Source organism: Orycteropus afer, unplaced genomic scaffold (assembly GCF_000298275.1).
Source record: "Orycteropus afer afer isolate SDZICR_OR568_19922 unplaced genomic scaffold, OryAfe1.0 scaffold00005, whole genome shotgun sequence".
Classification (NCBI taxonomy): Eukaryota; Metazoa; Chordata; class Mammalia; order Tubulidentata; family Orycteropodidae; genus Orycteropus; species Orycteropus afer.
This window is the reverse complement of record NW_006921592.1, coordinates 31,095,833-31,119,232: the sequence shown is the minus strand read 5'-3', so window position 1 is coordinate 31,119,232 and position 23,400 is coordinate 31,095,833. Positions and strand designations below refer to the sequence as shown.

The 23,400-nt window shown below is 37.0% G+C and overlaps 1 protein-coding gene across 1 annotated transcript in view; it reads right to left on the bottom strand.

Annotated features, from left to right (window-relative positions):
• The window catches only part of RFX3 (regulatory factor X3), a 168,339-nt gene that overhangs the window by 44,108 nt on the left and 100,831 nt on the right, over nt 1-23,400 (bottom strand). The window contains 3 exon segments of the mRNA XM_007939396.2: nt 3,710-3,829; nt 7,734-7,915; nt 18,119-18,193. Coding sequence (XP_007937587.2) covers nt 3,710-3,829; nt 7,734-7,915; nt 18,119-18,193 — 377 coding nt within the window.

Sequence of the window (23,400 nt, the reverse complement as noted above, 5' to 3'; positions counted from 1 at the left end):
GACTCGACGGCACATAACAACAACAACAGACTCAACTCATTAGTGTGCCTCGGTCTATGTGTTCCATTCACTAAGTGTCCAGACTACTGCACTGAATAACCTAAGCGTAAATACCAGAGCTTACCTTCTGCTGTTTCCTCTTGCCAGGTATCCTACCCCACGATCATCTGCAAATCAAGTGGGCTCTAATCTGCTTCCCTATTTTATGTAAATGGCTTGAGGATGACTTCATCTTTTCAGTTAAGCTAAACTAGGGGTTTTGTGACACCCGTTTTTCAATCACAAGCTTCAGACTCATGGCTGTGTTCAATATGGTGGTGTTGCTGGAAATCTGATTTGTGGAAAAGTGGAAATTTTCTCCTCTATCCTATAAAATCTTCAGATGAGATATCATATGTGAGAAAGCTTTGGAAACAGTAAAGCCACACAAAACCCTAATTACTGTTACCCCCACAACTGCTGTGATTCTCAACTCCTCAGAGAACCCTGCAAAGCAAATTCTGCAGTCTCACTTTTACTTGGTAAAATCATCATGCATAACTGGGATTCTCTCACTTTCAGAACAGATAGAATATGTAGCCTTATTCTATGGAAGAGGTGTGTAAAGAGATGAATATATAACAAACTTTGAGACCTTGTAGCAGGCAGGGTATCTTGAAATATTAAATCCTAGTACTTGCACCAGATGTTAACTCTTCCATATGCCATCTGTGTTTTAACAAGACAATCTTCTTATGTGAATTTTAATATATGGAATAGAATTGTTTGTGCTTTGGAATTCTCATTCTTTATTTTCTTTAAAGGCATACAACAAAGGATAGGATGAGTTATTTTCCCCTCATTTTCAAGAAATACTCTTCACTTAAGCTATATCCAGAGTCTTGAAGAGAAACTCTTCCTTGGCTGGCCACGTGTGTGTGCACAGTGGGGAATTAGCTCAAGTGGGCTCAACAGATTCCTTCTGAGAGACAGCAGAAGGTTCCTGCTGCCCTTCTGCTCATCCCAACAAGGTGCCATTGACAACACTAGCTCTCTGCAATCAGTTAGCAAGACATCATTCCAAGCACAACTGCCCATTACCCAAACCTTAGATTTAAAAACAAAAAACAAACAAAAAAAAAGCACCACCAAAAAGAAGTTTCAATGCTACTTTGGTTCTCTAACATTCTTACTTCATAAGAAAGAAGACTCTATAGTCTGTAGAATTAATATTATGGAGAAATCTTGTATTATTTCAGAACTATATCCATAAACTCAAAAAAAAAAAAAAAAAAACCTCACTATCGTCAAGTTGGATCTGATTCATAGTGACCCCTCCTTGGGTTTCTCAGGTGGTATCACTATGTAAGTAGATTGCCCAACCTTCCTTCCGAGAGGAGTGGCTGGTGGGTTTGAACTGCCAGCCTTCTGGTTAGCAGTCAAATGTCACCAGAGCCCCCATATTCATATTGCATCTATTTCTAAGAGTATTTACTAGTACACCCAGACTGCAGAGTTTTATGGCTCATGAACCTTTATAGCTCTGGAATGTGTTTCATAAGGATACTGTGGAAAGTCCTAGGCTTTGGTCACTCAACTCAAACTTGTGATTAAAGAATGTGCCTTCAGGCTTCCAAGTCCATGAAAGCTTGCTAAGATTTCCTGCAGCTGAATCACAAAAAGAAGTAGGCTTTACCTGCCTTAGATGCATTTTGGCCAGTTTTGTTCATAAGAAAGTTTATGTGACTTCTGAATCAAATTCTGTTTTTCTCTAACTCTTATTCTTACCATCATCTTGACTGTGTGATGCTGCTAAGCACAGGGGCAGAGACCACACCAGAAAATAAAAGCCATACATGCTGCCACTAATGTGGAAAAAGTCATCTTAAAACAAGACAATGACACTTGATTGTTACAACTCACACAAGCTGGGCAGTGTTTCGTTCTGTTCTACACAGGGTCACCTATGAGTTGGATCTGACTCATAGGCCCCTAACAACAACACAAATTCTAATCTCTAACTCTGTAAGGTACTATTCCAGGATTTATTTATTTTTCTTTTTAGAGTCCTTCTTAACATGTTTCACTGGTTGTAAATCAAAAAATAAGGACCAGCCATTTAAAAAATAAGACTGATACTCTATGAATTAAAAATCAAAAGCTCTTGAGATATCTGTACACAATAGCTAATCCTGAACTCATTCTGCAATCTGAAACATCATGGGAAATTGTGATTCTGTAAGCATCCTCACCTCCAGTCTCTTCCCATTAAAGGCATCTTGCCCCAAATTTTAAAAAGTCATGTTTTTTTTGGGGGGGTAGGGGATCTGAAAATGCCATTGTTTTGCTTAAAAGTCTTAAAGAGCTTCAAGGGGAGGAGGAATGTAGTAACTTCACATACCAACAAGTCTTTTCACTTCTTAGCCCCTTCCTCAATTCTCATCCTAAAACAGAAGCTTCATCCAATCATAAACAAAGCCTTTCTCTCTTGGTGCTCGTGTTCCCAGTATGCCCCTCTGCTTGATGCTCCTTTCCTTTTCTGCCCCTTCTAAGTCCTTATTCAGACAGCTCTTTCTCTACAAAACCTCTCTCTTGAGACAGAAAGTGCTGGAAATCCTTCTGTATTCAAACAGTCTCTTGATCAAAGCTTCAGATTAGCATTTCTCGGATTCCATTGCCTTCAAATTTTCTTTTAATTCCCCATGTGCTTTCCCTTCTAATTTCTTAACTCCTCAAAAGTGGGGACCTGCCTTATCTCTGCACGCAGGGCCCAATGCATAGGAGAGACTTGATCAGTGCTTCATGACTAAATGGATAAAGGAACAGACTATCTTTCTCTAGCAATGACTCAGAGCTAATGCTTCTGGGTAAAGTCACAGTACAGACATGGAGGTGAGCTGGCCAAGCCAACCTCAATCATCCCAGGCTGCTGTGTTCAAGCAGACTGATGCACTCCTGTGACTACCTAACATGGAGGTTTCATTTTCCCTCCCTATACAACAAGCTCAGTCAAAAAGAAAAACCCTAACTACAGTCTCTACATTGGGACATAGTTACAACTCTGGGCCTGTTAACTGCCTTCTGGGCCTGTGGCCATCACTGAACCTCTGGGAGGCTCATCTGAAACAAACGGCTGTTAATGTTTTGATTGTCCTAAGGCTGCAGGGCTAGACTAGATGAATAGTTTTCACTTCTAAGATCTATGACTCTAATCATCCAACCATTCATCCATCCATCCATCCATCCATCCATTCGTGAAGGCCTGAGATTTCTCACAGCTTTCATATCTACAATTCTGTCTAAGGAAGTGGGATTCAAAGACACCTAACAAGTCCCACACATTCTGAGGAAGTCACAAGGAATGAGTTGGGGGATGTGAAGAAAAGCAAGTCAGAAGCTCACGGGTATTGAGGTGAGTGTCTCCACTCGGTGTTAGCTTGGGCACACGTCTTATAATGTAGCGTGCTTCACCTCCCTCTCTCAATAGTTTAGTATGGCACACTTCACGTCAAAGGGGCCCACAGGTAGACTAATAAGTGAATTTTAAAAGGTTTGGGAACTAGACAGAATCACTGACATTCTAAATTGTATTTGAGAACTGTCTGTAGTGAAAACATGCCAATAGTAATGACATCCTGGTACATGTAGGTATCTGTTCAGAAAAAAAGGAGCCCTGAACATCTACAGAAATGCATAGCTCTGCCATGCCAGTGATAACGCCAGAGTCTACCTTTGTTTCTGCTGCATTGGCTGCTGTCTCATGGCCATGTACTGCATGTCTTCTTGCAGACGATTAAGAGGGGACTCTGGCTTGACACGAATCCCATAGTAATGGTACTTGGAGTTTCCTCTTCATAAAAGAACAACAAACATTGGAAACACAAAAAGTCAGTCAGACCAATATTAATCACATAGGTTGTCCATTTAACTTCAAGTTTGGAAAACAATTAGGTAAAAGCAGCATATCAATGTTACGGATTTCTGATTCACCTGTTTTTGATACTTGGAATCTTTTAGGGTAGCTACATTTGAAAGATCAAAATAGGAATCTGATCAACCAGCTCAAGGCCCTAAAAAGAACTGTTCCTTATAAACATTTACTTAAATACTAGCCAGTCTACTTAGTCCACTTAAGTGATATTTTATTTTCACATTTACATTAGTTTAGAAGAGGTAACTGGGAGGAGAGGGGACATTTCTGGCCAGTAAAGCATGAACAGGATAGAGGTGGCACATGAAATAGGAATGTCCTATTAAGTGGTATACCAAGCCAACTTACAGGGAGAAAGAAATCATAATTTTATCGTCTTAAGTTCCACATTTTTCTAGTTCTCTGTACTTCAGGGTGGTAAAGTAAGATAACTTTTGTTCTTGGAAGACGGTGTGGTGAAGTCTGTGATTTCATATTTTGAGACCTAATAAGAGTTGTAAATAATTAAAAAGCAGGTATTTAATCTATTGATGTTGAAATACATTTTATGAGTCTCTGTTTCATGGATTCACATTAGTTTTGCAGGCTGAATAAGATGTGTCTCAACAGAAAAGGGAAAATTTCTCTGTGAAAATGGCAAATTTCCACCCTAGAATAAAAATCTCACAATTTCTCCAATGTTCAGGAGAAAAGCTGTGTTTGCCATTAGAAATGACAAAGTTTTGCTCTGAATGGAATTTGCAAATTCTGACAAAAATAACATTTTAAACATGTAAATTTTTGCAAAGAGAAAACAGTAGTTTCTCACTGGGCTATATATAGGAAGACATCACTACTCTTTCCATTTTGTTTTTACAAAAAGAAATGCAAAGGGAATGTGGATTAAATATCTCATGTAAAAACAGAGGAAAATTTTACTTCCAAGATTAAAGAACACACAGTAGATGAACTCAGAAAAGACATTAAAATCATATAAGTAATAGTGCTAGTTTTCCTTTTTTTAAAAAAATGCAGGGGATCTAAACATCTACATGTCATCAACGAAATAAACTAGAAGTAAGAACTAAGTGCCTATAAAGAAAGGCCTTCCACTTGCAGAGATTAGATCCTGCCTCCAAATTCCACTGCAGCATGGAGTGAAAAACCCAAAATAAAAAATAACGCAAACCCCACCAATAGCAGTGCTTCCTATACAAACTGGAGGGCGGCTGGGAGGAGAAGGAGGGTAGGAAGGAGGCATCGATACTCATGGAACATAAATGGGTCATGAAACTGGTGAGGAAGTTGACGCTTCTCTTGTGGAACTGCAAAGTAGAGGGAGTTGCCTGGTTTCTGTCCTGCTGCCTCCAAAGAAGGAGCTCTGGTAGCATAGTGGCTAAAGCACTTGACTGCTAACCAGAAAGCTGGCGGTTCAAACCCATCAGCCACTCCTCGGAAGGAAGGTTGGGCAATCCTACTTCCGTAGTGATACTGCCTCAGAAACCTAGGAGGGGTCGCTATGAGTCGGGGCCGACTCGACGGCACATAACAACAACAACAAGCCTCCAAAGAAGCCTTTTGGGTGGTGGTGGTGGTGGTGGGGTTCTTTCTAGTCTACTGCTTTCTCTCCTAGAGCTCCACTAAGTATTCTTTTCATCATATTTTGATTGGTAAAAAACACTCAGATCTATTTCCAAAGAAAACAACACTGAGAGTAGCAGGTCCCATGATCTTCTGTTCTCAAACTTAATTTGAAGGGATGTGTCTTTGTTTAGAAACAAGGGAGTTTTATTTGGTTTATTTTTCACTTTAGTTTAAAAACTTTGAGAAAAGGTTTAGTGCTTGTTTGATGGATTCACCAGAGAATTTTCAAGATGGAGACATAATAGTTCAATTAAAAAAAAAAAAAAAAAAGCCTCTGATTTAATTTGTCTCAGATTCTCTATGGCTATGCTCCGGTCCCCGGGCTTGGGAGCTGTGTTTGGATACTTGAGGGTATCTGTGGCAGCTCCTCCCTATGTCCCCATCACCTTTCAGACAGAAGAGTTTGGGAGTTTAGCTAGCTTCAGAAGAGGCATTTGTTTAAACTTTCCCCAGAGGGTTTCTTTTCTCTTTGTTCTTGTAGGTCTCACTTTCCATCCCTAATTGCAAACACTACATACCATTCTGAAAGGAACAGGAGACATACTTTTTACATAGTGAGAGGGGGAAGAAAATAAGCACATCACATGGGAATGAAAAAAAGGCTATATTGCAATATGTACTTATACAGTATGGATTCTACTCATTCACAAAGCCAAACAACCCCAATTTTGTCCCTTTCTTTCTTAAAGATGTGTTTCAAGGTCTGAATGGAGCTTCAAAATAGGACCATTGAAATCTCTTTCAGTAACAAAAGGAAGACAACAATAAGCTATTAGAATGTTGAAAAAAGCCCACAGTTTCAAAATATTGGCACGGTCTGTATAACTACTGTGCCCTCCGGTAGGAGATAGTAGGTTAGGTCTCTAAATAATGATGTTCATGGTTCTGGGGAAAAAAAATACTAGAGAAACAAAAACCTTTTTTCAAGGGATTGAAACCAGTTCCTTTAGTCTGAATAGACTTAATCATATTCTCCAGTTTAAAATACACTCTCTTTTGAAGCATGGATCGAAGACAATATATTTATGGGCGAATGGAACTTCCAGCAATCTGAAAGCTGGCAGTCCCTTAAAATGCAACCGAAAGGAATAATTCACACTTGAATACATCTAGACCTTGGAAGTCTCATAAAACTGACACACTCCCTTCTCTTTTTGGTATAAATTTATAATGAAGCCAATTAACAAGGCTCTGTTTCTTTTATTAAGAAAACTAAAAGCTATTTACTAGAATACTATGAAGCTGTGATTTATAACAAGTTAAAAGTATATTGCTCAATGTGACACAGTGTAACATCTCTATTTTTATATTTTATTTACTTCCTGTAAGATTTAAGAAATCAAAGCCATTCATATTCTCTGCTTAGGGACTTAAAATATTTGTAATATGCTGATTTTTAAAAATTATAGAATGGAGAAAATGAAGCTCCACTAAATATTCTCTTCATCACCTTCTGATTAGTGAAACACTCATATCAATTTCCATAGAAAGGAAAATGGAGACAAGCTGAGAGAGTCTTCGGCGCCTTACTGGTTTTCGGTGCCTTACTGGTTTTCCTGCGATTGAACTGTGTCACAGTTTCACTTGCACATGTGCACTGCTTCAGAATAACGCACAAAAGACCTTGGTAATAACAGGGTAAATAGAAGCCTGTCATTCCTGAGGGTTTCACAGTTCTGTATTATGCAAGCTCACCGAATGGTTTTTAATTGCTTTCCAGGAATGAAATGAAAAACTCAGGTTTAGGTGAGTACTCTATTCGAATAAAACTATTATTTATGAAGATATTCAAATGTGATTTTGCAAGAAATAAGAGATGCCTGGTTTTCTATCTCTCACTTTACTCATCATCTTTAATTTGGTTATTTTAAGAAAGAAGGACATGATGTGTATTACTTTCAGAAGAATCACATGCAGAGGCTGAGCTAACAGAGTGGTCTGTTCATCAACATGGGGTTTGAGATTGAATCCTTTTCAAAGCTATGCTCAGTTAATGTTCCAGACAGCACCCCCTTCTGGTGTCACAGTGTTCACTGAAGAAGGGCCTTTCTTTTGCCTGGGGGGATTTTGTAAGCTGAGGTAATTTTACTTTTTTCTTTCTATATTATCTGTCACAAAGTACATCTGCTCAAACAGCATACAAAACTGCTATAGTCTGAAAAAGAGAGATCAGTGTAGGATGTCATGTGTTAGTACTAACCTAGTTCCCAATCGTCTGGTCCGTAGCCCCATAAAAATGGACCGGATTAGTTTTCCAAAGGAGGCAGCATTGACTGGGTCCAGTTTGTGTTCCTGACAGTGTCGCAGGTAGTGGTTGTAGAGGGTGCTTCTGGGAAGGCTCACACCTTCTGCGGTCTCGTAATTGTCCAGCAGCCACTGGAGCTAGTGTAAAGAAGGCAGAGTGAGCACAGAGAACCCAGACAATTTACCAACATTTCTATGAGACACTGTAGACGCTAAATTAAAAAACGCTTACATGTTTTTCACCACGCCTTAAAGTAATGTAAACTGCTCTAATTCAAAGCCTGATATAACCGACTTTGAAAACTTCTCAAAACATTGGAAATTGCTGTATGTCACGTATAATTTCAAACAGTGTCTATGTCTTCCAATATTCAAGCACATGGAAAAATGTACTAATTTTCTCTATATCTACTGATGCTTTAGAGATAAACACCTGTTGGGAGAATTCAAATAATCCCATTAACTGGTCATAGATTTATAAACTACAGAATAAAGCATGTCACCAAGTCTGGCAGCAGGGCACATGAAATGCCTTTAGTGTTGGGTCATTATAACACATCAAGAGTACGCTGCCTTATAGTAGAGAATTCTAATGTAGTTACTTCAAATTACTACAATACTGTCTACTGGGACAGATATTACAGGCAAAAAAGGGAAAATTCAGTCATTTCTTCCCCAGAAAGAAAGAAATTCACTAGATTTAGGTAAAGACTTTAATGTAATGGGAAAAGAATCATTTACTACAACTGATTTCATTTTCCACCTCAAAGATGCATTCTTTGATGACCTTGGAAGACATGTTACAATGGTCATTGTAAAGCAGTATTTTCTCAATCTGTAGGGCATCTTTTACAGTTTTATGTTGACAAGTGCCCATAGTCTGACTTGATGGCACATAACAACAACAATCATCTAAGTAAAGAAACACATCACTGAATTTCAACTTAGCAAATTTATTTTAATATTCATTTATTTATTTATAAAGGAGAATTGAAAAAGATCAATGATTTTCTTACAGCCACACAGTAATCCAGTGCTTGAGTTTTCAACTCATGTTTCCTGGTAATTCCATACTGGTCAGCATATATATAGAAAATAAAAGCTAAAGGGTACAGTTTGTCAAGTATTTCATGTTACTTGCCTCAATAAAATTTCCAGGCCATATTTAAGAGGCTGTGATAGAGAGTTGTTCATATTTAAATGCAATTCAAGTTTAATTTAATTTAACTAATGAAAGCCAAACTATTCACTGTCCTCTAGGAATTTCTGGTCAAATCCTAAAAATGATGATTTGGAAACTGAAATAAATTAAAGCACTTCTCCATCTTGTCTATATATTTTAAGATTTGCAATCAAACTTAGAAACTGAGCTTTTAGACTTTTAAAATAAGAAAATCATTACCTGTATTTTTAGAATTACGGCCTTTAACGATGACAACTGAATTTTCTTAAGTTGAAGTATTCTTACATATTGTTTATGCAGTTAATTTAGGTCAGTAGACTCACACTGATTGTTGCCTTTGGAGCTATGGCTACTAAGCCAAGCAGAGGACTTTCAGAATAAATTTAATGGTTCAGTTAGGAAGACCTGAAGTCCTCTATGATCCACATATGCACATGGATACAGGCAGTGCCTGGATTATGAACGATTTCCATTCCTAAGTCTGTCTTTAAGTTGAATTTGTATGCAAGTTGGAATGGTTAGGTATGGTTTATATCTAATGTCAGTTAGTCAAATGTCTGTCTTAGTATATAGTAAATTTTTCTATGAATATAAAAAAAAACATTAAACACTTCCAGATACACTAAAACATCTTTAACTATCAATACAGTTACAATGATAATGTTTTGATGCATGTCTCAAAGTAGCACCCATTTGTTATTATGAACCATTGTGTGCACCTTGAATTTTTAATATAATAGGCTTTATGGGGGTTGGTTTGTAACTACAGGTTGTATGTAAGGCAGACATTTGTAACCTGGGGATTGCCTGTATAAATATTTAACATCTATATTGCCTCTGTAACATGCATAACCAACCCACTCCTATACATTTTAGAAAGAAAACATAATATATACATTATTCATTTCTAGAATGACTGAAACTATATGGGTCAAAAATAATTTGTAGCCTTTTTGCCAGTAAACAAGTCACAACAGGATCACTGAGTATCAAATGACAGGGACAACAGGTTCACTTATACATGTTCATTTGGTGTAAAAGAGAAGAGGTAAATTGATTGAGAAATCAAGTTACTGAGGCTTAGGCTAGTATTTTGCCTAAAAGAGCAGGTCAGGGTGTCTCTTTAGTGTTTCTTCTTAAGTTCTAAGACTTTCTTGACTATAAATGCAACTGAGAGAGATTACATTTAAAATCCAATCATACAAACTTCACTTATATTTCCTCCATGTGCCTCAGTAAGATGAGTGGGATAGTAAGCACTGTTGCCTCACCTGAATGGTGTTCAGGCGGCCCTGGTGAAAAAGTGCTGGTTCCTGCTTTGTGTACATACACTAGATAGAGCAAGAGCTGACAGCCTGCCATCAGTATTCCTCATATATTACAGAAAGAAACACAGACCCGTGATACCAAGCATATAAAGAAACACTGCGGAAAAAAACAAAAACAAAATCCCTAGAAAGATAAAGACACAAAAACTGTAAATATTTCTTTTTTTTAAATAATAATATTTTGCAACTGAACTAATGAAGTGCCCACATGCACAAGTATGGGACACACAATTACTGTAAGTTAAAAATGGCAAAGGTAAGTTTATATGGATGTGTATGCATCCATTCTCATAAAATGATATAAATTGTCCAAAGAATAAAAATATGATTTCTTAACAGAAATGGGGAAAAAAAATCAGTATTTCTTCTTTGGTAATGAAGATTACATGTTGGTAATTAGGAAAACTTAATTTAAGAGGGCATATATATTTTTTCTCAGAAATAGAAAACAATTTCATAACATGAACTTTACAGTCGAAGTTATATAAGTAATTGAAACGATCTGATATAAAATACTTTTAATATAAAACAAATGAAAATAAACTGTTTAGTTAACCATAGATACAAATAAAACCTTCTGTAAACTGCCTTAATAGTGTACTAGTCTTCTTGCAACACTTACAAATAAAGACAAGTATCTGAAAATGGAGCTTCAGATTTTCTCATGACTTAGAAGATCCAAATAAAGTGATAAAAATTTTATAAGAGAATATAAAAAAGAATATCCAATAGTAAAACATTTGAAGGGTGCTAACATGCACTGCCTTTTATAAAGGTGAAAACAAGTGTAAATATTACAGTTCAATATAAAATATTTTGAGTCCAAAGTTAAGTTTACATATATAAAACAGAGTTAATCAGACTATCCTTAATCAAAGAGATATTTTCACAGAAATAGTGGGATAATTATAGCATAAGTTGGCTTATACTCTTCAGAAGCCTCATGTTCAAACTGAATAATATAGAGAAAATGAAGCTTTCACTGAGTTGGCTACAGGGGCCTCTGTAATGGCCATACAAGTAGAAGCAACTGGACTGCTTGTTTCGTGTAATCATCCTTAATGAGTCTTCATTTCTAAAATCATCCCCCCGCCCAAGCTGAGTTTATTTGAAATTATTATTATACACATATATTATACACATATAATAAGCACTAGTTGTTTTGAAAAAATGCCACAAGATTGGTATTTTGGTGACTGTAACTTTGATGGTTGCAATGTTCATTCTGTTCCCCACCTATGCCAGTAGCGGGAAGAACTTTTATTCTTCTCCAGAAGATTCAAGATCACTTGAAGGGGCAAAAGGAAGTGAAGTGAAGGTAAAAGCCCTGAAGGGCAGACATGGCACTTTGGCAGACCCACCAGGCCCCACCAAGAAACCTGCTACCCACCCAGGGCAGCTCCCGTAGCAACACCTGTGTCAGTGGAAACTGAGACAGGCTGTGCCAGGTCAGACTGAGATTTAGCTGCAGATTGTAATCTGCAATTTATACGCCAGTATTTAACCTTTAAGTTTTCATGCAATGGTGACATTATAAATCAGATATTTGACTCTGAAATGTAGAGTAAAAAAGCATTAACTTTACTGTAACAGAAACTTGGAAGTTACGTATAACCTAAAAGCATGCACTCCAAGAAAAGGCAAGAAGGCCTGTTATAGGACAGACTGTGTCCTTGGGTTTTGTCTTTAATAAAATTTCTTTGGACAAAGAGAATTTAACATTTAATGTTTTAGGATTAAACTATTATTGCTTTTACTTTCTTGTAAAATGTCTTGTAAAATGTTTACTACATTTATGATTAAAAAGCCCATAAAGTACCATAGGAACTTTTAACCTTCACCTTTAAAGCCTGATTATTCCACTAATGAATTAACATACGCTCATTTCAGGTGGAAACCAACATAATTACATCTTTCAACCTTTGCATTTAATCTCTATTAATCAAGATAGATTAAAGAAGCGGACAGTTCTTATTTTCCCAAAGGGAAACACTGATTGACAAATGAAAAATATATATCTATATTGCATTCCCCAATTAACATCTAAATGTAACATTTGGCATTTTTTCCCAGTTGGGTTATTAACCATTAGGATTCACTTTAAGTTCAGAGCACTGATAATATGCATTTTGGCAGGCCTTAGCTCTGTCATAAGTTATACTTACAATACAGTAAAACCAAGGAGCTTGACACTAAAGCAAAGGTTTTATTTCGAGATAAATATATTTCAGTAGCAGAAACTATGGCAAAAGTCATGAAACAGTTATTTGCTGGGCTGTTAAAGACATATAAAACAAATGCCTAAAGCTTTTTTATATACTTTAAATGGAATGTAAAAAAATACACAAGCTTAAAAACATGTGCACTTTAGAAACAATTACTTTAACAACATTTTGAATTCAAATTCATGATCTAGAAGACCTCAAGATGAATACAATACAATTACAATGCTTGTAACTGAGAAAGAGCATAAAGTAAACTTTAAGTCTGCAGTGAAGAGAATTAAGACATTCTTATTTAAGTAGACGATTAATCATTTACCCATAGCATCTTTGCAGACACAAAATTAGAACTAAAATTATTTCAATAAAAAGTTATTTTACTAATAGGTAAAACGATTCAAAGACAAATTAAAAGTATAAATCTAAAATACAAGGAGATGGATGATGTCACCCTTGGCTGGAACTCTTTAAAAGGTTAAAAGGAATTGTCTATTCTTAAAACTAAAGGAGGCAAATAAGGTACATGGGGGAAATAGAAGCAAAACCATGTATTCTTTCATAAAAATGGTATGCAAGGTGGAGACCACCAGGCTTACACATACACCTAGGGAAGCAACTTGGAAACAAAGGAAATGATACAATGAAATGCATGCACAAGACCCCAAATAAACACACAAGTGATCGGCAAAGACATCCCAGAATACTGAAGGTAAGGTGAGGGCTATTGTCTTTTATCCTTATTTCTTGCATTCATTTATCTAGCAAATACTGACTGAGCACCCACTATGATTTTAGGCTCCGTTCTAGCCACTGGGGTTACTATGGGTAGGGGCAGGGAAAAAACCACCACCATATAAAAATCTTCACTCTTGGACTTTTCATTTGTCAGTAATTATTTACTGATTGTCTAAGAGGCGCTAGTGCTGAAACAGTTGCCATCATGTTAACATTTTTCATAGGACATAACATGGCATTCAGTGGTTAAGAGCAAGGTGATGATAAAAATAGAGCAGCAGCGCCAAGCGCTCTTTAGAACATGCTGCCAAAGGGATGCAGTTCACTGCCACGCTCTACTTTGGCATGTGTGAAAAAAGAACGGTGGAAAGGAAAGCAGTCAGGTTGTACTCTACTGACAAGCAATTAGTTGATTTGATCCTAGTAAGACTTTTCTGAATTATTTGTGACTAATGAAATATATAAGGAGCTCTGATGGCGTACAGGAAATCATTTTAATCTATATCCCAAAAAAGAGTGAGAAGAGACTTTCCACTTCAAAAGATGACAAGAAATAAACCTTTCTTTAGAAATTAGTAAAATATGAGACACTATGACTAATTTCTCCTAAATCCAATTTTTTAAATAATGAATTCAATTCTTTGTAGAAATTGACCCATCTGGGAACTAACGTGTAATCATAAAATTTAATTAGTATTACCTCAAAGTATCTCACAAACCTCAAATAATTCTCTTTTATGTCCTATATGGTGAGGAATGGGAGCTCTGGTAGCATAGTGTCTAAGGCACTTGACTGCTAACCAGAAGGCTTGTAGTTCAAACCCACCAGCCACTCCTTGGAAGGAAGGTTGGGCAATCTACTTTTGTAGTGATACTGCCTAGGAAACCCAAGGAGGGGTCGCTTATGAGTCGGGTCTGACTTGATAGCACATAACAACAACAACAACAACATAGTGAGGAATGGTGGCCCATACGGCCTTCAACATGTGCCCACATGGGGTTGCCATAGTCAAAATCAACTTAATGGCAACTGGTTCAGGTTTTTGTTTGTTTATCCAAAAAAAAAAAAAAAAGCAAAACAAAACCTGTTGCTGTTGAGTCAACTCCAACTCACAGCTACCCTATAGGACAGAGTAGAACTGCCTACTGGGTTTCCAAGGCTGTAAACTTCATGGAAGTAGACATCTTTTTCCTGTGGAGCAGCTCGTGGGGTTTGGACCACTGATCTTTCAGTTAGCAGTCGAGCCCTTAACTACAGCACTGCCAGGGCTGTTTCCGTTGCCTTATAGTGAGGGATAAATGTAACATAGTTTATTGACATTCAAAATATTAACAGCATTTTTAATAAAAGTTCTACTAAAAATTGTTTATGTAACTGAAATTGCCAATTAGCTTCACAAAATTTTAAAAACTGTTAGCAGGTGGCTGTCAACTATAATGCACGCAGTGGGCTTACTCCAGTTGTTCAGATTTTAAAGAATAAAAATTCAGAGAACCACTTATTTTCCAAGAACAAAAGGACAACAGAATCTGATGTGTTCAGGGAGGTGATGGACTGCAGAACCCAATCAGGGCAGTGTTCCACGGGATTTCAATACAACAGCAAGTCCTTTCTCCATGGTTCACACAGGATTCGGGGAATCATTTGTATTTCTAAAGCCCTAACTACAAATTTCTTTGTGAATGAACTCAGCTGTATTTCAGAGGTGTAGTAAAAACAAATCAGGATAGCTAGAGATAGATTATCACTGCATTACAAACATTTGCACCCACTCTTTCTATATACTGCACAGCCTCTGGCAGTTGTAAACACTACAAAAGATTTGCCATACTGTGCAATGAATAATATGAAGCCATAGGAGTAAGAGATACTTGTCTGTTGTTTCTGGAGCTTCATGAATTCACACATTCATTAACATTAAATATTATATTGTGAATTCTATGGGAAAAATTATTTTTAAAAAAGAACGTATTTGAAAAAATTCCAAACAGATAAACAAATAACAAGAGAACATGTTCTTATACCTAACATTATTGCTCAAGGCAACACTAATTAAGCTGGGTAATTAAAGTAAAAGTTATACCTATCACATATTTTCTCTAACTTTATTCCTCAAATAAAAACAAAATGCTACTGAGTATCAATGCACAACTTCCTGGGAGTCTCAAAGTTCAAAAAGGGGAACTAGAAACTCCAGCATCTTTTTTCTTATGTTCCTGCACATTTTTGACTGAAAGTGAAGAATATTTCCACTTGCCATTTTCAAACACAAGCACCAATTCATTACCACTCCCTACACACTAACTCGGGAGCTCTGGTAGCATAGTGGCTAAGACACTTGCCTGCTAACCAGACGGCTGGCGGTTCAAACCCACCAGCCACTCCTCGGAAGGAAGGTTGGGCAATCCTACTTCCGTAGTGATACTGCCTCGGAAACCCAAGGAGGGGTCGCTATGAGTCGGGGCCGACTCGACGGCACATAACAACAACAACAACACACTAACTCAAATCTCCTAAAAATCAAACCCATTACCAGTGAGTTGATTCCAACTCACAGCAACCGTCTATGACACAGTAGAACTGCCCCATAGGGTTACTGAGGCTCTCATCTTTATGGCAATAGACTGCCACATGTTTCTTCTGTGGAACAGGTGGTAGGTTTGAACCTCTGACCTTATAGTTGGCAGTTGAGTGCTTTAACCACTGTGCCACCAAGGTGCTTTCTAAGGCACTTGACTGCTAACCAGAAGGCTGGCGGTTCAAACCCATCAGCTACTCCTTGGAAGGAAGGTTGGGCAATCCTACTTCTGTAGTGATACTGCCTTGGAAACCCAAGGAGGGGTCTCTGAGTCGGGGCCGACTTGACGGCACATAACAACAACAACACAATAGTATACAGTAAATCAGTCTTTCTATACAACCACAGGAGCTCTGGTGGTGTAGTGTCTAAGGCATCTGACTGTTAACCAGAAGGTTGGCAGTTCAAATCCACCAGCTACTTCTTGGAAGGAAGGTTGGGCAATCTACTTCTGTAGTGATACTGCCTTGGAAATCCAAGGAGGGGTTGCTATGAGTTGAAATCGACTCAACGGCAGTGAGCTTTTTTTAGTATATGATCACAGAGTCACATCAACACAAATGGGATATACTTATCAAAGATATAAAAGAATGACATATTGAATACAATTTTTTATTATCAGCTTGAAATACATATTGAATACAATTTTTCAGAAAAGGGGAAAATAATCACATGCCTTCGAATGCTTTATGAAAAAGAGCAAAAATATATAATGTGACTTTAAAATTTACATCTATTTCACCAAAATTGCAGGCATTCTCCAAGTTGGCTAGCCTATTTTCATTGCCAAGAAACTTTCCTTTAGGAAAAAAACAAGACAAAACACCTCATCTAAAAAGATATGTGTAAGAAAGGAAGTATCTAGAGCTATTTTGGGATATTACCTTTAAATATTTGAAAATTTTAATATTTAAAAAGCATATTAATACTTATTAATCTCTAGGCTCAATTATTTTATACAATTTCATTACTTATTATCTCATTCTCTCCCAACTACCTATTTTCATGCAAAACTCACTTGTTTAAACTATAGTTAACATAATTTCCATGAGCTGAATGTTTTTAGTTTATTGAAAAGGTAATGATATTTTATTTGATATGACTCCAATTTTGGATTTTCCCATCACAAGAAATGGGGAAGAATCAACTAGTTGTAATAATTTCACTCCAAAGTTTAAGCGTAGACTATCAGTTGGGAGAAAAAAGTTCTTAATTCTTCCTAAATACCTGTGAATTTAGTACATCTCTCTAAGATATATCATGCATGTAAGTCATAGGTCTGTTGACTCTTCTCCATATATTCCATAATTACTATAACAAAGTAATTGTTCATCTACATTTCCACTGATTCCCCAAATTTGAGAGTCGCTGAAAGTGGTTTCACAAAACCATCCTCACTCTTCTTACACTTCCCAGTGTCCTAGTGATGCTGGATCTGCTCACAACTCAGAAGTATCAAGAAGCGGTAACAGGGAGTCTGCTTTACCTCAATTAGTAGTAACTGATGGCTGATCTATGGGCTCATTCCTTCTTCTGGCCCATTTTCATTTCTTTTTAGGTCTGAGCTCATTTTGAGCTCACCTTCCCACCTTCCATAGTCTTACTGTTAAAGAGATCATTTTCAAGCAATTTACTATTGAGTGTGGCATGACGCATCGTTTTTGCACTTAACATGACTAGTTATACAAATAGCCATGACTGTTCAACTGTCTCAAAGAGGTGCAGATATTAATTACCTGCTTCATAGTGAAAATATATGTATCAAACTACACATTTTGAAATATTTAAGTTTTCATTGACTACATTTTATAAATAAATGGTAGTGTTTTATTAACATAATAATGTTTTAACCAGTACACCAAAACAGTACAATAACCTAGAAAAGCAGTATATGGGGGGGGGGCTCTTCTTTTTCAGATAGGAGCCCTGGTGACATAGTGGTTAAGGCACGTGGCTGCTAACCAGTCAGTGGTTCTAACCCACCAGCCACTCCATGGGAGAAAGATGAGTCAGTCAGCTTCCATAAAGATTACAGCCTTGAAAACCCCATGGGGCAATTCTACTCTTTCCTACATGGTCACTATGAGTTAGAATCCACTTGATGGCAGTGGGTTTGGTTTGGTTTATTTTCAGATATCCCACTGTACAAAATAGCCATACAGAGATCATAAGGGACTGAGAAAAGAAGGTTAAGAAGCAAAATAAATAAGTAAATAAACAAAACAAGCATTTAGAGGCAAGCAACACATGCAGAACAAGCAAGAGACTAGTTACATGAAGAAGAGGCAACTTACATGGCTGTTGAGGAGAGAGCTTCTGTGGGTAGACAGACCGTCAGACTTTTGCAGCGTCTCAATCGCCATTTCAATCTGATAATAGATGTCATTAGAAAAAGGGCTCAAGACAAGATAGTAATAAAAGGCTGACCAGAGAAATTCTGATAGATTCTTTAAAGCTTAATTCCCTCTTCAAGGGTGGCTAACCAATAGTGCTCCTAAAATGTGTGTTTCTCCCAGTCCCCACACCCCGCCACCAGAAAATAAAATAAAAATATGCATACTAACAATAAGCTCCATAACAAAAGTAAACCTTTTTGAACACTCTGCAATTATATTCAGAATGGGGAGGCCTGAAAGAGAGTAGGCACCCCAGTGGATTATTCTAGTTTTGAGAAAACATTCTTACGTTCACAGTTCAAAGACACGGGTGTGGAATAGAAACCACTATCTTTCTACAACCTCCCACCTAAGGACTATTTCATATTTGTTCTATTCCATCATGAAAGAAAAATCATACTGCAGATTCCATGTTTAATAGGCATTAGTATTATTTTAATGCAAATGTGCAAAGACACCCTCACTAATGTTCAAAAAACTACTAAATCTGTCTACCCCTCTCTTAATCCTGTATTAAAATTTGGAAATGGAGACTCATTAGTATAAACAAACATTAACATGGAACCATGGCCCTTACGTTATATTTCATGGTGTGGAGAAGAAGCAGAGATAACAGAAAGGACAGCAGAAACAGAATGTAGAAGACAAAAATAATCCAAAGCCAAAGAAAAGTGGCGGCCACAGAGCAAGATTTATTCCCTCCAACCTCAGCATGCCAGAGCAAGCATTAACACCTCAACTGATTAAGGAGCAGTGTCAAAAATAAATGTGATGAGCTCTCCCTAACTTCATGCTTAAAGATATCTTTCAGCTCCTGGAACTCTGACACAAGGTTGTGAACGCTTTGGATTTGGTTATTGGGCTATATTAACTAAAGTTTTTTTTTTTTTAAATTCATATTCTACAATTTAAAAGAGAATACAGATTTCATTATTTGTGTTTTAACAATCTGATCAAATCAATAATTCAGCATAAGCCATTATGAAAAAATAGTTTAATGTGTAAAAAAAAAAAGTTATTTGTCTTATAGTTTACATTGGCTTTGGAAATTGATGATATCTTGAGATTTTAATATACTGTCCCATCCCAGAAAGAAAGCATGGATGTTAATACCAATAGAAAGGCTTTTTTCTCTCAAGTTTCCAATCTCTTTACGGTAGAGGACCACCACCATACATAAACCTCTCAGTATCAATTATATCAACAGTAAATACAACTCTCTTTCAAACTACTTGAAAAATAATAATTTTAATTTCATTTTATATAATTTTCCCAAGTTACTGTTTCTTCTCTAAAGTTAATAAAATAAAATGCAATTCTGAGAAGAATATATCAGATTAAGGAAACACAGAAAAAAGTATTCTTAAAATAGATATTAAATTAATTCATAAGAAGGTTAATACAACATGTTCTATTGTTAACTTTTTTTTAGATCCCAAAATTAAGTAAATTGGCTTCTAAAACGTTCTCTCTGCTAGTTGGTATATAAATGCAGTTTACCATTATGCTTGAAAATAAATCGAAGACAGTGACATTGCACAAGTGGAAAACAGTGTATTATAGAAAGAGTATTATATAGGCAATAATTAAGCAAACATTTTATCAAAATGTTAAACTATAAAGCTGTACATGATCTGGGTAAGACATCTCTTGTTGTTGTTGTTGTTATGTGCCGTTGAGTCAGATCTGATTCATAGAGCCCCTCCTTGGGTTTCCGAGGCAGTATCACTATGGAAGTAGATTGCCCCATCTTCCTTCCGAGGAGTTGCTGGTGGGTTTGAACCGCCAGCCCTATGGTTAGCAGTCTACTGCCTTAGGCACTATGGTCCCAGAGCTCCCAAGGCATCTCTTAGGAGGGCACCAATAAAAGCTCTTGTTTCAAAGAGGTGACATAGATCAGGTAACAGCAGAAAAGAATCATATGTCACGATATGTCACTTTTAGGAAGAATTGGCTTAGAAGCCTCATTTCCTAAAATACCTACATTTTCTGTGAATTCTGAGTTTGGATAATTTGAAGCATGATTTCAGCCTGCTAAATAAAAATGAAGTGATCTGTATCTTGTAATGTACATTGTGTTTAGATGAAAGATAAAAATCATCAGAAGTATAGTAACTCAGCAACACAGAGGGAAATTTTTAAGTTGGATAAACAAGGCTTTCTTTTTCTGGAATAAAGGTATAACATCTGCTTCTATCTCATCAGGTCCACAGTTGATGGATCCTGATACAATGGGAGAAAAATGCAAAACAGAACAGAAATTCTCTAAAACTCAAGACTTTATGGACCACTTGATACTGGAGGACTTCCTGAGACTATTGCCCTGAGATCCTCTTTAAACCTTTAACCAAACTATCCTCTGAAGTCACCTTTTAGTGAAGTAACAGATTGGCACACAAATTAAAGGATATTACCCATGAGTACTTGCTTCATTAAAAAAAAAAAAAAAAAGACATTTATATGAGACCAAAATGTCAACAAGGCCTCTAAAGCAAAGATGAGAAGACAAGGGGCAGGGAAACCAGAGCACTGGAAACAACCAGAACACAATGAAAGACGATGTTGACCCATTGTGAGAAATGTAAGCAGTGCCACTGAAGAATTTGTAGAAACTGTCAAATAGGATTGATCCTAATTTGCTGTGTATTTTACAAAAAATATATTATTTCAAAAAAAAAAAAAAAAAAATCTGTTGGTGAAGTTGTCATTCTGGGGGTTTCTAGATTTCCATACCACTCTCTTGGGGGCTAGGGTGGCAGGACAGGGCCCTCTTGTTTCTGACTGGCTTTTGAAGAACAATGGGGAAGACAGGGAGATAACTAGGTCAAACTGGGTACATTAGAGGTATACTGATTTCTAGAATACCTTAGATTTAAAGAATTTTGGTTTTTCTTTTCTTCACTTTTTAAAGAATTCTGGTGGTATAGTGATTAAAGCATTCAGCTGCTAACCAAAAGGTCAGCTGTTCGAACCCACCAGCTTCTGCTCTGCAAGATGAGGCAGTCTGCTTCCATAAAGATATACAGCCTTGAAAACTCTGTGGGGCAGTTCTACTCTGTCCTGTGGAGTTAGCTGTGGATCAGAATTGACTTGATGGCAGTGGGTTTGGTTTTGGTTTTTTCTTCTCTTTTTAGTACAGGTAAGAATAGTTTTTTTTTTTTTTTGGGGGGGGGGGATGTCCGTGCTAAATTTGTGGAGCCCAAGGGAACACAAAGGAAGAAACATGGAATGACAGCCAGCCAACAAATAAACACTGAGCTTGTTCCATATGGATGGTGATCAGCTTCATAGAATGATGGTGTCTACTTGGAAATCCACAGGTTTCCAAATCTCCATGAATTTTCTAAGCTGATTTTGACTCATAGCAACCCCTCCTTGGGTTTCCGTGGCGTTATCACTATGGAAGTAGACTGCCCAACCTTCCTTCTGAGGAGTGGCTGGCGGGTTTAAACCACCAGCCTTCTGGTTAGCAGTCAAATGCCTTAGGCACTATGCCACCAGAGCCCCACATTAATTATCCTGAAAGGATAATGAGAACATTTAGTTACCACCTAGCTGGTAAGAACTCCTGAGATAAGTATCAAAAAAATTAACATGTATTTATCATGCACATTAAATATACAACATTAGGGAATTTTACTCTCCTGAAAAGATCATAGCCCTGATTCTATTTCAGGGATGAGCTTTATTTACACAATGACTGTGTACCTATCATATATAAAGTAGTCTGTAGAAAACCATGATAAAAACCAAGAGGAGATTATAACCTGGTAAGAGAGAATACATACTCAAATAAATGTATAAATGCCTAACTATATGTAGAAGAATCCGCCAGCCACTCCTCGGAAGGAAGACTGGGTAATCTACTTCCATAGTGATACTGCCTCGGAAACCCAAGGAGTCACTATGAGTCAGAGGCGACTCAATGGCACATAACAACAACAACATATGCAGAAGAAAATTAAATAGTCATCTTTAAGGTTTTCTGAGAGTCTTGTTCTTCTGAGGATCTACAGAAAACTGAAGTCTCAGCTTAGAACAATGTATTTAAGGACACCTCTAAAACATTGCATTTAATTTCTCAGTCTGCAATATCTCCAAATTCAGAGCTCCACTCCTCAAAAGATGGAAGCATTTCATTGGGATAGTGGGCAGAATTTGGGGAAGAATATTCTAAGGAGGAAGAATGGCCTCAATAAAACCAGGAAGTCACAAAGGTGTCCATATTTAGGGGATTGCAAGGAGTCCAGTTTGTCTGTAGGGTGTGACATGTGCCTGGAAGGGGTGTGAAGTGAGACTGAACAAAAAACAAGCTGAGTTAGATCTTGGTAAGATACTAAGACATAGTTGGTGAAGAAGAAGTAATGTCATTTAGGAGTATGTGAAGGGAAGTGTGTGGATGTTTGAAAAATGTCAGTTTTTCGATTATGCCAGGAGCTGGTGGGCTTTGTTAGGTATAATCAACAGTACTAACAGTAGGTCACAACAGGTAAAGGTGTCCTCATTCAATGTTTATGGCTTGAGTAGAAGCCTTTAGGAACAAGAGTGTGAGAAGAGACTGACACCTGCTGGAATATGTTTTGAAGATGAAGGGAAAATGAGGGTGAAAGAGAAATCAAATTTAAAAAAAAGTAATTTATAAATAAAAAAAAGTAATTTAAAAATGGGGAAGAAAAGTAATAATGAGGACAAATTGTGATATTAATGAGTTATGCATGATTAATCAACTTGACTATTTCAAAGGAATTACTGATGTCACACCTACCAATTAGTCCATGATTTGGTACTATCATAGTTTCATGAGGGTAAGATACAAATATATAGTTAGGAGTTAGATAGATGTACAGAGAGATGGAGTGCAAACTAGCTAGATAAAATACTTAAGATAAATTTCTATAGGCCTATTATGAATTGAATCATGTCCCCCAAAATATGCGTTGACATCCTAACCTCTGTATCTGTAAATATGACTATTTGGAAATAGGACGTTTCTTTTGTTATGTTAATGAGGTCATACCAATGCAGGGGGAATTCTAAATGTAATCACTTTTGAGTTATACAAAGCCCAAGAAAAAAAGTTAGACACAAAGACATACCCAGGGGCAAAATCCAACATCAGGGAACACCAAGCAATGCCACGGACTGATGGCAGAAACTCAAGAGACAGGCTTGCAGAAGGA